The sequence below is a fragment of the Bos mutus genome, chromosome 14, assembly GCF_027580195.1.
Source record: "Bos mutus isolate GX-2022 chromosome 14, NWIPB_WYAK_1.1, whole genome shotgun sequence".
NCBI lineage: Eukaryota > Metazoa > Chordata > Mammalia > Artiodactyla > Bovidae > Bos > Bos mutus.
The window spans coordinates 1,400,619-1,416,900 of NC_091630.1; the positions used below are offsets into that span (position 1 = coordinate 1,400,619).

Genomic DNA, 16,282 nt, shown 5'->3' on the forward strand with positions numbered 1-16,282 from the left:
GATTTGCTCAAGTTAGTAGAAGAGTTCGGACTAAAATCCAAGTGTCAACAGCTTCCGGTATTTTGAAGAACCAGTGGCTTGGAGGAGATTGGTGATTTAGCCACTAAGTTGTGTCTGGCTTTTGCGACCCCATGGACTGTAACCTACCAGGCTCCTCTGTCCATGGTATTTCCCAGGCAAAAGTACTGGAGTGGGTTGCCCTTTCTTTCTCCAGGGGATCTTCCCAACACAGGAATCAAACCCCTATCCCCTGCATTGCAGGCAGATTCTTCACCTACTGAGCCACAGGGAAGCTCAGCTTGGGGGAAGGGATAAATTGGGAGGTTGGGATGACATGCTCACTGCTATATATAAAAGAGATAACTAGTCAGAACCTACTGAATAGCTCAGGGAACTTTACTCAATACTCTTTAATGGCTTTTATGGGAAAAGAACCTAAAAAAAGAGTGGGTATATGTATAACTGATTCACTTTGCTGTATAGCAGAAGGTAAAACAATATTGTAAATCAACTATAGTCCAATAAAAAATAAAGAAATTAAACATTAAAAACCAGTGGCTTATATAGATTTTGTATGTTTCTTTATCTGATAGCATTAACCAAGGGCAGATTCTATAGAATTTTACCGTTAAATGTTCTAGCTGGGTGGCAAATATTTATTTATCAGCGCAATAATAATGGAAATGTTTTTGTTCTTTCAGTTCACTAGCATGGGAGTATAGGAAGCATTAGATGGTCCCACAAACCGGAGAACAATTATACCAAAGAAGTTCTCACACTGTTGTGAAAGTTCTAGGACCCACAACAGATTTCCCAACCTGGGGATCTGGCAAAGGAACTGAGAACCTCCAGGGAATTTGACTTTGAAGGCCAGTGGGATTTGTTACAGAACTTCCGCACGACTGGGGAGACAGACTCTTGGAGGGCACAGACAAAACCTCATGCGCACCAGGACCCAGGAGAAAGGAGCAGTGGCCCCACTGAGACTGAGCCAGACTTACTGTGAGTGTCCAGGAGTCTCCAGCAGAGGCGTGGGTCGGTGGTGGCCTGCTGTGGGGTCAGAGGCAATGAGTACAACAGTCCTGGCATAAGCCCTTTCGAAGGAGGTTGCCAGTAGATGGTGAGGACAGCCGAGACACAGTTGCTAACTCTTCCGTCTCCATTGAGTCTCTTTGCTGATTTCTCCCCTTGTTGCTGTTTGGTTGCTGAGTTGTGTCCTGCTCTTTTGTGACCCCGTGGACTGCAGCCTGCCAGGCACCTCTGCCCATGGGATTTTCAGGCAGGAATACTGGAGTGGGTAGCTGTTCCTTGTCCGGGGGATCTTCCCGACCCAGGGGTGGAACCTACATCTCCTGAGTCTCCTGCAGTGGCAGCTGCGTTCTTTATCACAGAGCCACCTGGGAAGGATTTCCGTAAGTGTCGCTTAAACATGCCCATTTCCCCATAATTTTGTGCTTGGACCATTTATCAATTTACATCCTCGTACAAGTGACACTCCCATGGTTCCAATGACTTCCTTAACCATATTCTCTGCCTTGAGAACTTCCTCCCAAATTGGAGGTTTCTCCTTCTGTATTTCTAAGTCTAAAACGGAATGCTTTCTTACCACATCATCTGCTCCCTAACAAAGGCACTCTGCCACATGATAAGCCTTGGATTCATTCTCCACCTCTCCTTTCTCACTTCTCTCATAAAAGTAGCCATTGAGCACTCTCAATTATTTCTCAAAAATGTCTCTCAAACCTGTACTTTTCCATTTCTTGAATTATTTCCTCCCCCAAACCTCACTTCCTTGCCTAAGATCTTCCATTGGGTCTCCATTATTCACAAGATTTTTCAGCTTAGCGAGGACAAACTTTACCAGTAAAGCTTTTCACAATTTCCAGCCTCAGTAACAACCACTTCCTCTCAGGCGCCCTATTCCCCAGTCATTTTCATAATATACCTTCTGGCTCTTTCAGATGTTCATACTTCTGCACATGCCTTTCCGTTGCCCTTAAAGGTCCTCCATACCAGAGTTTTCCAAACCTGCTTGAGAATAAGAATCAGGTAAAGTGTGTGTCAATAAATACAGCTGCTCACAGCTTTTCAGGAGTCTTGTTTACAGGGTCTAGGATGGGTCCTGGGAAGCTATGTTTTAACAAGTGGCCTCACTGTCATTCTTGTCATTGGGCCGGTTTAGCAGACAGGTTTCACTCTTACTCCACTTTCAGAGTGTAACGCTTTTACCCTTTCACCTGCGAAAGACCTCTGAATGCACAGGCAAAAATTCAGTCCTCCAGGACATTAGCCGTCTGCTATAGTAAGTGAGTGGGACTTGAAACATATGTTTCTTACTAACACTAACCAGGCAAGATTATAATTTACCTGTCCCCCTCCAAAAAAAACCTTCAGTGGCTTCTATTAGCTACAAAATGAAATCTGCACTTAAGTCAACTTAGCAAGTCCTTTGAGTATCTATTATATATCAAAAAAGATTCTAGGTTTGATATAGAATCAAAGATTCTAGGTTTGATTAAGACCCAATCTCAAGGAGCTCACATGATCTAGAAAGGAATGACTCTGCTTGGCATTTAAAGTCTTACAAATCTTGGCCCAACCCGTCTTTCTCTTCTGTTTATCTCCCCAGGGTCTCTTCATATTCAGTCTCAGGCCCTTCACACTTGGTGTTCTTCGTGCCTGGAATACTCTTCCCTCTCCCATTTGATCTGGCTCACTTCTGCTGTTCCTTTAGCGTTTACCACAAGCATGTTTTCCTTAGGAAATTCTTTGTTCTTCCTGTCTAGGACAAATCCTGCTATTGTAACATCCACCTCATATCCCCTCCAAGACATTTGTCCCAGATTTGATTTTCTACTTGTTTATACGATTATTTGATTAATGTTTATCTTCTCCTCTGTACTGCAAGCTCCACGAGGACAGGGGGCTGTGTTGTGGTTACACAGATGTTCACTGTGTAGCTGTTCGTTAATCTGTCTCTGTATGTTTATGTAACATTCAGTAGATTTGATCTATCCCTAACACTTATCTTGCACAATATACTCAAAATCAAATCTTGAACATTTATTCAAACCTAACAATACTGGAGAAGACTCTTGAGAGTCCCTTGGACTGTAAGGAGATCCAACCAGTCAATCCTAAAGGAAATCAATCCTGAATATTCATTGGAAGGACTGATGTGGAAGCTGAAACTCCAATACTTTGGTCACCTGATGTGAAGAGCTGACTCATTGGAAAAGACCCTGATGCTGGGAAAGATTGAAGGCTGGAGGAGAAGGGGACGACAGAGGATGAGATGGTTGGATGGCATCTCTGACTTGATGGACATGAGTTTGAACAAGCTCCAGGAGTTGGTGATGGACAGGGAGGCCTGGCCTGCTGCAGTTCATGGGGTCGCAAAGAGTCAGACACGGCTGAGCGACTGAACTGAACTGAACAATAATAACAGCTAAAATTTTGGATTATTTTATTATGTACCAGGCCCCTAAATGAATTATTTAATCTTTATAATGAAACTTTAAGATATATTCTATTATTACTCCCATTTCATAGAATGGCTTAAAAAATTACCCACCTCCTGCTTCCCTGTCCCTAGCATCTGAAACTACTCTCCTTCTCTGTCTTCCCATTGACGTCTTAAGTAATTGTACTCACCAGCTATTCTGCTCCACCACATGGACTAGTCTCTCAGTCTGGGATGCTCTCTCCTTTCCTCACTTACTTACTTTTCTCCTCCTCATCGCTCTCAAAAGAGTTTCTAGGACCCGCCCTAGATCAGATCCGCTCCTTGTTATATGTACTAGTTTTCTATTGTTACTACAATAAATTCCCACAAATTTAATGGCTTAAAAAAACACAAATTTATCATTGCACAGTACTGGATGTGAAAACTCCTACAACCAATGTGTTGGCATAACTGTGTTCCTTCTGCAGGCTCTTGGGGGAGAATCCAATTCTCCAGTGATCTTTGTTAAGAACCAGGGGCTTTCTACGTAGACGTAAGAGACGCGGGTTCAATCCCTGCATAGGGAAGATCCCCTGAAGGAGGGCACAGCAACTCACTCCAGTATTCTTGCCTGGAGAACCCTATGGACAGAGGAGCCTCGCCGGCTATGGTCCATAGACTCACAAAGAGTCAGACACGACTAAAGTGACTTAGCACGCATCAAGAATCAACTTTGGGAAGGTTATGTGATAAAGATGATGCTGAGGTGGATGGGTTACCTCTCCTTTTATATTCATTAAGTGGCTGGTGTAGAAAACACTTTACAGCTCAATCTGAGAACCCTTAGATTCTTTAATTTCTTTCTAATCAGGCATGGACAGAGATATGAGAAAATATGCATACAGAGCTATGCAGGCAAAACTCAGTCAGAGGCACCATAGATCTTCATTATCAATTAGGGCAATAAAACTTATTTTTGCAAAATTATTGTTTTTCATAATGGCTACTTTTGTATTTATTACTGTGATTGTGTTATATACAATGAATATCTAGTTCTGAGAAACAAACAAAAAACTGCTGATGGAAAGAATGTGTACATGTTCGTTGAGCTGTTTAATAAATAACTATTTGATGATTCTGCAGTGTGTTTAAAGGGTAATTCTGCTGCTGCTGCTTTGGAGAGTTCATTTGACATTCTAAAAATGGATGTAATTTCAAGGGGTGACCAAAATGTATCAATTAGCCTGACATCTAAGTCTTTTTAACAGACCTATAAATTTCCAATTTCCTTTGCCATCTTAACCATGGTAAATCATTCTGAACAAGATCATTCTTTTGAACAAGAGCCTCCTTATTAGCTGAGATCAATTGAGATTAAAAAATGAAAAACACACTAGCTGCTGAGAACTCTTTATGAAACCACATTTATAGGATGAGTATTGAATGAAGATTAATGTGTTATTTTCAGCTTCTACATCATTGATTTAAACATTTATTCTCTAAATCCCACCGCTGGATTAAACACTAATATATATTTGGATGGATGGCTTGCTTGCCAGTATTATTTTTTCCCTATTGAATTTACATATTAATGGAAGGGAACAATTTTTAATTCAAATGTAGCTTGCTTTGCACACGATGTGTGTTTCTGAAAGTGTGACACACTAAATTGAGTAAAATAGATTTTTCCATTGAATTTTAAATTAATGATTACATCCTTTCTTTTAAATTCTGACTGATTTTCATTTGCTCTTTGGATACAAAACAAGATCCTTAGAACATCAGGTGGCCCCTATGTGACCAGGACTCAGCTGACGTTTAGAGACAATCTCACAGCTCTTCTGTCACCAGAAACCTGGCCTTATGTCAAAACCTAATTCTTTAGAGTCAATGTTTTTCCACATATTGTCTGGATCATTAATTCTCTAACACTACCTGCTTTATTTTTTCCATCGAGTACATTGCTTTCTTAATTAATTGTCCATCATTTCCTGACTAGAAAGTAGGCTTCAAAAATGCATGGATTTTAGTTTCTCTTTCTTCACTGCTCCAGCATCCAGATCTGTACTGGCTACATTGTATGCACTCAGCAAAAAATAATGAATGAATGATTCCTTATCTTGGAATACCAGTTTCCCTTCTCTATACCAAGCTATTCTCTATTCATCATTCAAATTCCAGGTTAAATGTCACTTTTTCAAGCCACCTTTTTTTGACACCCAAGACAAAATCAACTTTATCTACAATTTGTTCTGACAGGTCTCTGTCCTTCCGAGTTCTCCATAGCACTTATTAAAACTTTAACTTATAAAGTCTATTATTTGTGTGATAAGTTGCTTACCTCCTGTCTTCTCTCCTAACCTGTAAAATGCCTTCATCTTGTTCTTAATCATCTCCTCACTGTCTACCATAATGCCCGAAACAGAGATGCTCCATAAGTAGCTGTTGAATGAAACTATGGATAGATGGATGACTAAGTAGCTCATAACTTTCCGTCCCTCTGTTCTATTTCTTCAATGTTCTCTCAACAAAAATACAGAGTCTAGTGAGCCAGAAAGGAATGTTTTTTTTCTATACTGGAGAGGTTCTTATTTAAACATACCCCTTTATGGACTCAGTAATACTTGTATGATCTCTGAAAGTTGATACCTCATACCAGCCTCTTTACTCCCCCTGTTATTTAATTAAATAAATGCTCTGTGAGTTTCTCCTCTGGTCCGAACCACACAGAGGGAAAGGTCATGTAAACAGCAGAAAGACCAGAAGCTTTAAAACAAAAGGATCTTTTACACTCACTACCTATGTGAACTTGTCCAAGTCACCAGCTGAGCCGGATTGTTTACCTGTCAGAAGAGCGGCAGTACCTGTTTTGTGTGGTTGATGTAGGGGTTATTAAGAAGACATGTGGCATGCTTGCCATATAATAGGTGCTCAAATATGGCACCCGTTGCTACTATTACTATAAGCTGAGCTCCCAGATGGCAGACTATACTTGCATTCCCAGAACCTTATGTGTAGAATACTCTCAGTAAACTGGTTAAACTGACCAGCAGAACATGTGCGATTTCTCCACTCTCAAAGGGCTTAAAATCTAAGCAAGAAAATAAGTTCCAAAACAGATTTATGAACCATTTAGATAATAACAAAAGATAATGCTTATTATAGTGTAATATACACGAGATTAGATGTATTACAGTTCATAAGTGCTTTGGATGGCCAGGCAGGAAATGGTAAGAGACGGCAGGCTGTAGTTATTGGGAAATTATAAGTTCACATGTTTGTGTGTCTAAGATATAGGACACTAAGCCTCTTATAAAATTTTCCAATTTCTTTGTCAAGATGTAATGCTGGATCTACCAATGTTGGGTAAAATGGACTGAACTGATGCTTCTGGGTTGGTGTGATAGCAGACAAAAGTGGGTTATTGGTCTTGAGTAGCAAGGTGTGTCTGTCATAGTAATGGGTGCTTCCTCCGCTTTAATAATCAGTGGGTAGCTAATGATCACAAACAGGTCCTAATGGCAGTGGGTAATGTTGCTCAAATAGGCCTGTATTATGTGGAGGCCATCAGAGCCCTGGAAAACTAGGACACAGACTCAGTCCCGTATTCCACATCTTTGTAACATGCTCTGCACAGATTTTCAGCTGAATTGCATCATCCATAATCATTACCCATTGCTGTGCTTTCATCTTAACAAATTCTTTGTTTGCAGCTCTAATAGACGGGACTGAGATATTGAAAAGGAACAAAAGAATGTTGCTTTTCTCTAAGACATTCTTTCCCTTTTGTTACTGAGGTGTCTCTGCAAAGGCATCTGATATAGATCCAAACACAAGGACGCCCCATTAAAGGCTTTGTATATACTAACAGCTGGAGAAGGAAATGGCAACCCTCTCCAGTGTTCTTGCCTGGAGAACTCCATGGTCAGGGGAGCCTGGCGGGCTACAGTCCCTGGGGTCGCAAGAGTCGGACATGACTTAATGACTAAAGAGAGAGAGATACTTACAGTGACACTGAATTGAATGTGGCCACGAAACACACTCCAAAGTCCCCACGTTAGGAAAAGAGATGCTCCCCGCCTCCCTCACTTCAAGCGGTGTGGGGGGTGGTGGTGATCTAGAATCCACCCATGCCCACGGGCAGCCAGCACACATCAACATGCCCAGTCTAAGTCAGACCAGGTGCTCTGAGAATAAGCCACTTGCCATCACACCTGCATCACAGAGGCACACAAATGTCCCTGCAAGCCGGTGTCCCCCACCCTCCCAAGCCACACCACGCACCCCGGCACGAACCTACCTGAATATTCTTATTCACAGAGACCTGACCCTGTACTCATATGCAGTCACAGACAAAAACACACAGGACGCACGCGTGGAACACCAGCATCTTGTCCTTCCAGGCCAGGTCGGCAAGGTGCACGTACATTACACACTGGCTTTCAGGGAAACAGTGGAAACAGTGTCAGACTTTATTTTGGGGGGTCCAAAATCACTGCAGATGGTAACTGCAGCCATGAAATTAAAAGATGCTTGCTCCTTGGAAGAAAAGTTATGACCAATCTAGAAAGCATATTAAAAAGCAGAAACATTACTTTGCCAACAAAGGTCCGTCTAGTCAAGGCTATGGTTTTTCCAGTGGTCATGTATGGATGTGAGAGTTGGACTGTGAAGAAGGCTGAGCGCCGAAGAATTGATGCTTTTGAACTGTGGTGTTGGAGAAGACTCTTGAGAGTCCTTTGGACTGCAAGGAGATCCAACCAGCCATCCTAAAGGAAGTCAGTCCTGAACATTCATTGGAAGGACTGATGCTGAAGCTGAAACTCCAATACTTTGGCCACTTGATGTGAATAGCTGATTCATTGGAAAAGACCCTGAAGCTGGGAAAGATTGAAGACAGAAAGAAAAAGGGACAACAGAGGATGAGATGGTTGGATGGCATCACCGACTCGATGGACATGGGTTTGGGTGGACTCCGGGAGTTGGTGATGGGCAGAGAGGCCTGGCGTGCTGCGGTCCATGGGGTCGCAGAGTCGCACACGACTGAGCGACTGAACTGAACTGAACTGAACTTCGGGCCCCGCACTAGACCCCCGACAGCCGTCTGCGCTTCTCTGGGCCGGCATCAAATCGGTCACTGGCCCCGGGTGAGCCCCCAGCGTGGGTACAACAGCCCCGGGCTGCGGCCCCTGCGGCCTTTCCAGCTCTTTCCTTCTCTTCACTCCCGATGCCCGGGGCCCGGGCGGGGCCGCCGCGTCCGCCTGCGGTGCCCTCCCCTCCCGGCGCGCGGGGCGGGCCCGGCCGCCAGGAAATGCCCGGGAGAGGGAGTCACCTGCGCCCGACGGCGTGTGGACTCGCGGGCGCCGCCTCCCCGGGCCTGGCCGAGACCCGGGCGAACGTCGCTCACCTGCTCGCAGGCGCGCCCGGAGCCCCGAGCCCCGAGCCCCGAGCCCCGCGGACCGCCGCCCGGCCCCCCAGCACCATGAGCAAGTTGGGCAAGTTCTTCAAAGGCGGAGGCTCTTCCAAGAGCCGCGCGGCCCCCAGCGCCCAGGAAGCTCTGGCCCGACTTCGGGAGACGGAGGAGATGCTGGGCAAGAAGCAGGAGTACCTGGAAGGCCGCATCCAGAGAGAGCTCAGCCTGGCCAGGAAGCACGGGACGCAGAACAAACGAGGTAGGCACCCCCTGGCCTGGGGCAGCCCTGTCCGTCCGGCGCCTGCCCGGCCTTTCTGGGAACCGGTGATGATCCCCCGGCCCGGACTGGGAGAGGGCTGAGCGCAGCACCATCCTCGATGGCGAAAGAGGGAGACACACCAAACATCTCAGTGATCAAGACAAATCTCATTTTTAATGCAATCTTTAGAAAGCTCAAAGTTGACACAGAAGCATCTGTGATGAACAAAACATCAACATTTAAAGTAAAGACCGGATTGGTGTTATTGGTTCTTTTCTTTTGCAATTGGCTCCTATGTGTTCTGGAGAAGGAAATGGCAACCCACTCCAGTGTTCTTGCCTGGAGAATCCCATGGACAAAGGAGCCTGGTGGGCTACAGTCCATGGGGTCATAAAGAGTCGGACAGGACTGGGCAACTAACACACACACCTATGTGTTCTGTACAGACTTAAAAAAAAATCAAATTCATTTTAAAATGTGATGTTTTGTTCATCATCGAGTTTTTTGCCTTAATTTTGAATTTCAAAAATATTCCAATAAAATCTTACTTATCTGGGTTATAAGATAATCTTTTTTTTGGGGGGGTGCCGCTTTAAAGTTTGCCCCCGGCTTGTCTCACCCTAGTCCAGTCCTGCTGACTCCAGCTGCACATATCAACTTCTCTGCCCTGCGTTTGTGTTTTGAATCACACAGTTTACCTTGCCTGTAAGTCTCCAGGGACGCATATTCTGGTGTGTTCCGGTTCCCTTCGCTGTGGAAGACTTTAGCTGGTGGTGCAGTTGAGATATGAAAAAAAAAAAAAAGTCAGAGATTTAAATATTAATTCTACCACTGGCTATTGCCACTTGGGAAGGACTTTGAGTCAGTAATCATTCTGGATGCTTCTTTTGCACCTTGAACCCTTTGTTCTTTGCCAGGGTGAATTGCTTTCTTTGGTGAATGGCTCTCTCTATAGAGAACAAATCTAAACAGCCCCCGTGGCGCATATAAAAACCCAGCAAGAAGTTGAAATGATTTGCTCTTGTAACACAAGGTCAATGGCAGACCCAGAAATAGGGCTGGCAATTCAGGACTGTGCTCTCCACCGAACCCTGAACTTGCATTCCCAAGAAGTTAGGCTTTCTGAGTCATAATGAAACCTTGGGAAGGTTTAGTTCGCCCTAAATGCCCTGCCATTGTTTAATGCTGGAAAGGAACCATGTCTTGGAGTTGGCCTTGAAAGTCTTGCTCTCCCCACAAAATGTGTCCGCTACACTTGTGCCCATTTTATAGCCAACAATAAAGAAACCAAGTTTCATTTTCCTCCGCTCTGGCGTACAACTCTTGTCCCCATTATGGCCTGTTTTAGAGTTAAGTGCTGGTTTCTATTTTTACTTCATGTCTGAAAATATTTTGGGATGTTATTCAATGGCAGTTTATGCGGAGAGACTCTGACATTAAGACTTGCTAAAAAGCCATTGGTTGTTCTTTTCCTGGGTCCCTCCTCTTCAGTTTGATAGGCACTCCGACATTTGCTTAGTGTCTGTCAAGGTTTTTTTTGTTTTGTTTTGTTATCCATTTGGATCTGTTTGTAGCTTTATCCACAGTGGTTGTTAAGTAAACATTGGCTTAAAAAATCTGAAAAATAAAAAACATCTGCTTCTGTGAAGTGGTGGAAATACAGATTTGCTTTCAGAAGAAAATAATGTAAAATAATATAGAAGTGTCCTTGAGGTGGCAATACACTAAAGTGTCATAAGCAGACTTTATAAAGATTCACACAAAGACGACACGAATAAGAGCGTCAACCGAACTTCCTTGAATCGGAGTAGCTACAGATATAAGTCTCAAGTTCAAGTATTAATCATCAATTGATGTCAGAAAGGCCATTTATCTTTTGTCATTTATCCATGGGACCTTCACTGGTGTGGCCCTCACCTGGTTCTGCAGCGGGCCTTGAATAGGAAGAGTGTGGCTGGCGTGAGGCCATCTGTAGTCTGAGCTGTGAGAGAATCTGGTCATAGACCATGCGTTGGATACACTGTCAGTATCAGCATCTTCAAATAAACCAAGTAACTTCACATGCTCATGGCTACTGTGTTCCACTAGCCACTAAGAAATATTTTCACACATGTAATAAAGCCAAATAGACTTACTACTAAAAGGGCCTTGTGCTACACAATGTCAGTGTTAGAATGGCTGTAAATTACCTGGTAATCAGAGTGACACATGTACCTGCAGTTAAAGTTTTACTTCTAGAGGTGGTTAGTCCAATAACATGCTGTCAAGAACACTCGTTGGGTGTCCAGTTAATATCATTTCAGAAAGGGCCACACTCCCAGACACAACAATTAAAAAAAAAAAACTTTTTATTTTGTATTGGAGAATAGCTGATAACAATGCTGTGATAGTTTCAGGTGAGCAGCAAAGGGACTCAGCCACATATATGCATGTATCCATTCTCCCCCAACTCCCCTCCCATCCAGACTGCCGCATGACATGGAGCAGAGTTCCCTGTGCTCTACAGTAGGTCCCCGTTGGTCGTCCACTTTAAATACAGCTGTGTGTACACATCAATTCCAAACTCCCTCACTATCTCTTCCTCCAGTTCTTATCCCTCTGGCAACCATAACTGCGTTCTCTAAGTCTGTGAGTTTGTTTCTGTTTTGTAAATAAGTTCATTTGTATCATTTCTTTTTAGATTCTTTTTATATTCTGCATATAGAGAATATCATACTATTTCTCCTTTTTGTTACTTCACTCACTATGACAATCTCTAGGTCCATCCTTGCTTCTGCAAATTATTTCACTCTTTTTAATGGCTGAGTAATATTCCACTCCAGAAGGAAACGGCAGCCCACAGCAGTGTTCTTGCCTGGGAAATCCCATGGACAGAGGAGCTTGGCAGGCTAGAGTCCATGGGATCGCAAAAGAGTTAGCTACGACTGAGTGACTAAACAACAAGGACGATATTCCATTGTGTGCGTGCACCGCATCTTCTTTATCCGTTCCCTGTCCCTGGACACAGGTTGCTTCCGTGTCTTGGCTGTTGTGAGCAGTGCTGCAGTGCACACTGCACATTCCTGGCCACTTCACATTCTTCCATGGTCTCCACAACAGGAGTTTTGACAGCTAGCATCCTCAATGTCAGAAATGGGTTTTATTGGTAAAATGAGTAACTGTTATATTAGCATAATAAACCTTAGAAATGGGGTTTCATTGGTGAAATTGTGGCTATCCTAAACATGTGGGTTGGCTAAGAGTTTAGAGGTACTTCCTTGCTCGCAATGTAAGGACGGGCATTAAGGATGAATGAGGTTTATAACTAACATTAGGATGGTGCCTGGGGCTTGGTCAGATCAGTGCAGCGTCCAGTCCTGGGTCCAGGTGGGTGTCTGACCTTCCATAGAGCATGGCACCCTGCCAGTGAAGGTCATTGTCTGTGCTCAGTGAGCCTTTCATATCACGTGTATTAGACTAAAAGACATGGAGCTGGGGCTTCAGTGAGCTCATAAAACTGGTTGACAAACTGTTTTGGCCCACATGGCCAAGATGTGTTTGTTTAATAGGCGCATCTGCAGATCCGAGTCTGAAACTTGCTTTCACTGTAACTCAGAACAAGGCCGTGCAGTGGTGGCTAATGCTCCTTCAGACTTCTCTGGCAGTTTCCATGTTCTACCTAAACGAGCCTGAGTGAAAACAACCATGATATCAAGGCCCTGTTGATCTGAAAGAGTAACATTTGGAAGCAAGGTCTATAGTCTGGTTAAAACTGGAGAAGAGTAGAAAGTCTTTAGCACAGTTCGTTCAGATTACTATGACAGAACTCCTTTATAACCAGCAATCCGCTTGGTGGGAAAGCACATTTTTTAGATACCACTTAATTCCTTTTTCTGCTTCTGCTGAGCACTGTCCTCCAGAGCAGTCTTCAATCCTGGCTGTATGTGAAAGTCGCCTCGATGCTCGGAGGATCCCACCCCCACAGATTCTAGTGTAACTGGCTGGAGTGGGGCTGGGACGTCCGTTTTTGAACGTGCCTCTGGGGGTGACTCTGCCTTGTGGCCAGGGTTAAGGGTGAGGAAACCAAATCCATCGTCATGTCCATGGGGTGGAATTCCAAGTGTTTCCTGGCCATTTTCCTATCATGGCGCCCGTGAGCACGGATGACACTTGTGTGTGTCACTGGGATAACCAAGGACCAGCAGCTTGAGGACTTGTAAAAAATTGTTTTTATTCGTTTATTTTAAAAGTCTTATTGGAGTATAGTCGCTTTACAACGTTGTTAGTTTCTACTGTAAGGCAAAGTGAGTCGGCTATACATATACATGTGTGTGTGCAGCTGCTCTCTGTCTGCCCCACCCTCTCCCTCCCGGCTGCGTCCACAAGGCTGTGCTCCGCGTCTGCGTCCCCACCGTAAACGGACAGTAACAGCCGTGTGTCCAAGGACTCTTGCCCCCCAAGCGGGGGCCTCAGCGTGTCAGTGCCTTGCAGTCCCCTCCTGCCGCACGGGTCGGTGGAACCCTTAGACCTTAGGTCCCGGTTCTAACCTCCCTTATGAGGCTTTTCTTTTTTTAAAAGCTAGTATCATTAAGAGATGGTCACAGGGATTCGCTTAACAGAAGCAGATGTCCAACCGTTGGCTGGGCCGGCCTGAGTCTCCGTCTCCTCACCTGCGTGAGGTTGACGATAAGGTTGATCCTCAGGGCCGAGGGCGCTTGACTTTACTGTGTAAAGCCCTTAACTCGGTGCTCTGTAAGCATCCGCCTTTGTGATTCCGCGGCGGTTTGTTACAGGTGAGGTCGGCCCCGCACGCCTCGAGTCTTTGCAGGCGGTCGGCGTCTGGAGGCCGCGGTCAGCCAGCCCCGGGCCGCCTGCGCTGCAGCCCCGCGTCTGTCACCGTCCCGCCCCTCGCAGGGGGTGGCTCGGCCGAGAGCGGCGCGCGGCCTCTGCGCCCTCGCTGCCCTCTCCTCTCAGCCCGGGGCGGCCTGTCAGGCCGAGCAGGAAACCAGACTCGTCTCCATGCGGGAAGGGGCGGCCCGGGGCGAGGGGCTGCGGCCGCGGCCGTCCGCGTCCCAGGGCGCCGACCGCGGGGCCGAGGCCGGCCACCCCGCTGCAGGCGTGGGTGAAATGAGAGCCCCCGGGTGGGGAGTCCGCTGTGGGCGTCGCTCGCTCACGCTGAGCCCCGCTGCTGGGGGCAAGGATGACTTTGCTTGAGTCGGGATGCGGGCTGGGCTTCCTCGGAGTCGGCTGTGCGCACAGCCCTCCCGGGTTAGCTCCGTGTTGGACGCCCTTTGGGCTTTTAGGACAGTGGTCACAGAGCCGAATCCTGCAGCCGCACACCAGGGCCGCGAAGAACTGGGCGAAGAGAACGACCCCAGTGCCAGCGGGGCGAGTGCCAGGGGCTCAGGTAACAGGAGACAGACCGGCCGGCGGGGAAGGTCCCCGGGGAGGCCTCGCCGACGGGGCGGCCTCCTTTCTGAACAGAGCTCCCACCACCCGGGCCTCAGTCCAGCCGCACCGGAACCCCGAGGGTGCTGGTGAAGGGGTGCACTTACAAGGAGGCCCCTAAAACTTCCAGTTCAGTGGGTGAGTGGAGGGGTCGGAAACCTGACCTCTGAGCAGACAGCGCGGTGACTCGGATGCCGTCTGAGGGTCTGTGTTCCGCGGCCGGGAAACAGGGGGCCCGTCTGCGCTCTGCTTTTCCGTCATCCGTCCCTCTGTTTCTCCCCTCCGCCTGCCGCCGCTCAGATTCTAGGACGGGAAACGTTCACCGCCTCCCGCATGAGGGCTGTGAGGGAACATTTCCCGAGCTCCTGGCAAGGCCTTTCAGGCACCCGCATTAGCTTCCAGTAGGAAAGTCACACGGTCCTGTAACTCCACAGTCATCGCGAAGGGCCCCAGTATTCAGATCGCCCCCAAGCATCTCAGAATGAAGCGTTCTGTTGGTCTCTGGTTGTCCGATTATGTTTACAACACTATCCTGAGTCAGGGAAAGGAACTTTATTCCTGGACACTACGGGGCACAGTCGTGTCGGACTCTTTGCGACCCGTGGACTGTGGCCCACCAGCTCCTCCGTCCATGGGATTCTCCAGGCAAGAGTCCTGGAGTGGGTTGCCATGCCCTTCTCCAGGGGATCTTCCCGACCCAGGGATCAAACTTGCCTCTCCTGCATTGGCAGGTGGATTCTTTACCGCTGAGCCACCTGGGAAGCCCCTAACAAACAGCATCTAGGTTTTATTCTGCTGTCGACTGCCTCGCTCTCTCTTGGAAAAGACAGATCAATATAAATGTGATACTTTCTTAACCCCTACGCTCAATTTCCCTCCCTCACCTCGGGAGCCCGTCGGGCTTTACCCGGTGGTGTGTGTGATGTATGCTAAGTCACTGCAGTCGTGTTCACTCTTTGTGACCCCATGGACTGTAGCCCGCCAGGCTCCTCTATCCATGGGATTCTCGAGGCAAGAATCCTGGAATGGGTTAACATTTCCTCCTTCAGGGGATCTTCTCGACCCAAGGATCAAACCTATGTCTCCTGCATTGGCAGGCAGGTTCCTTACCAAGACCTAAAATACCTGAACTAGCCTTGGGAGCTCTATTCACTTGAGCTGTAATTTTAAAAACTTCTTGCTTTCCTAATCCCTCCTTCTCCCCTCTGGGCCCTGCATAGATTTACACACTCACTTACACACTTAGGTACTGACCAGCTCAGAGTCGTGTCTCTTTTTTGCTGACACAGTTTGAGTTTGTATCTGCTTTTTCCAGATGCCATTTTAGTTGCTTTTTGTTCAACTGGACTTGGAAAGAGTTAAAAAAATCCCAGCCAGATTTACCCTTGCCCCTTTGTGTAAATCAATATGTTAAGCTTGCATTCCGCATTTTATATTTATGTCTATTCAATATCATCTTATTTTCAGTTGTCTTAAAATTAAGATTTTTAAATTGCAATTTCATTATCTTATGTATGAGACATAAGACATATTGATAAACCGGTCAACCTTAAGGGAAAACAACCCTGAATGCTCATTGGAAAGACTGATGCCGAAGCTGAAACTCCAGTATTTTTGCCATCTGATGCAAACAGCTGACTCATTGGAAAAGTCCCGATACCGGAAAAGATTGACAGCAGAAGGAGAACAGGGCATCAGAGGATGAGATGGCTGGAGGCATCACTGATGCAATGGGCAT

The 16,282-nt window shown here is 46.1% G+C and overlaps 1 protein-coding gene across 2 annotated transcripts in view; it reads left to right on the forward strand.

The window, feature by feature from the left end:
• The first annotated feature begins 8,747 nt into the window (after positions 1–8,747).
• The window catches only part of CHMP4C (charged multivesicular body protein 4C), a 38,394-nt gene continuing 30,859 nt past the window's right edge, over positions 8,748–16,282 (forward strand). For both annotated transcript variants that reach the window (XR_011466885.1, XM_005908666.2), the window contains exon 1: positions 8,748–9,117. Coding sequence is in view for 1 of the 2 variants with exons in the window: in XM_005908666.2 (XP_005908728.2) it covers positions 8,757–9,117 (361 nt within the window). In the remaining variant the exon portion in view is untranslated. The remainder of the gene's footprint in view (positions 9,118–16,282) is intronic.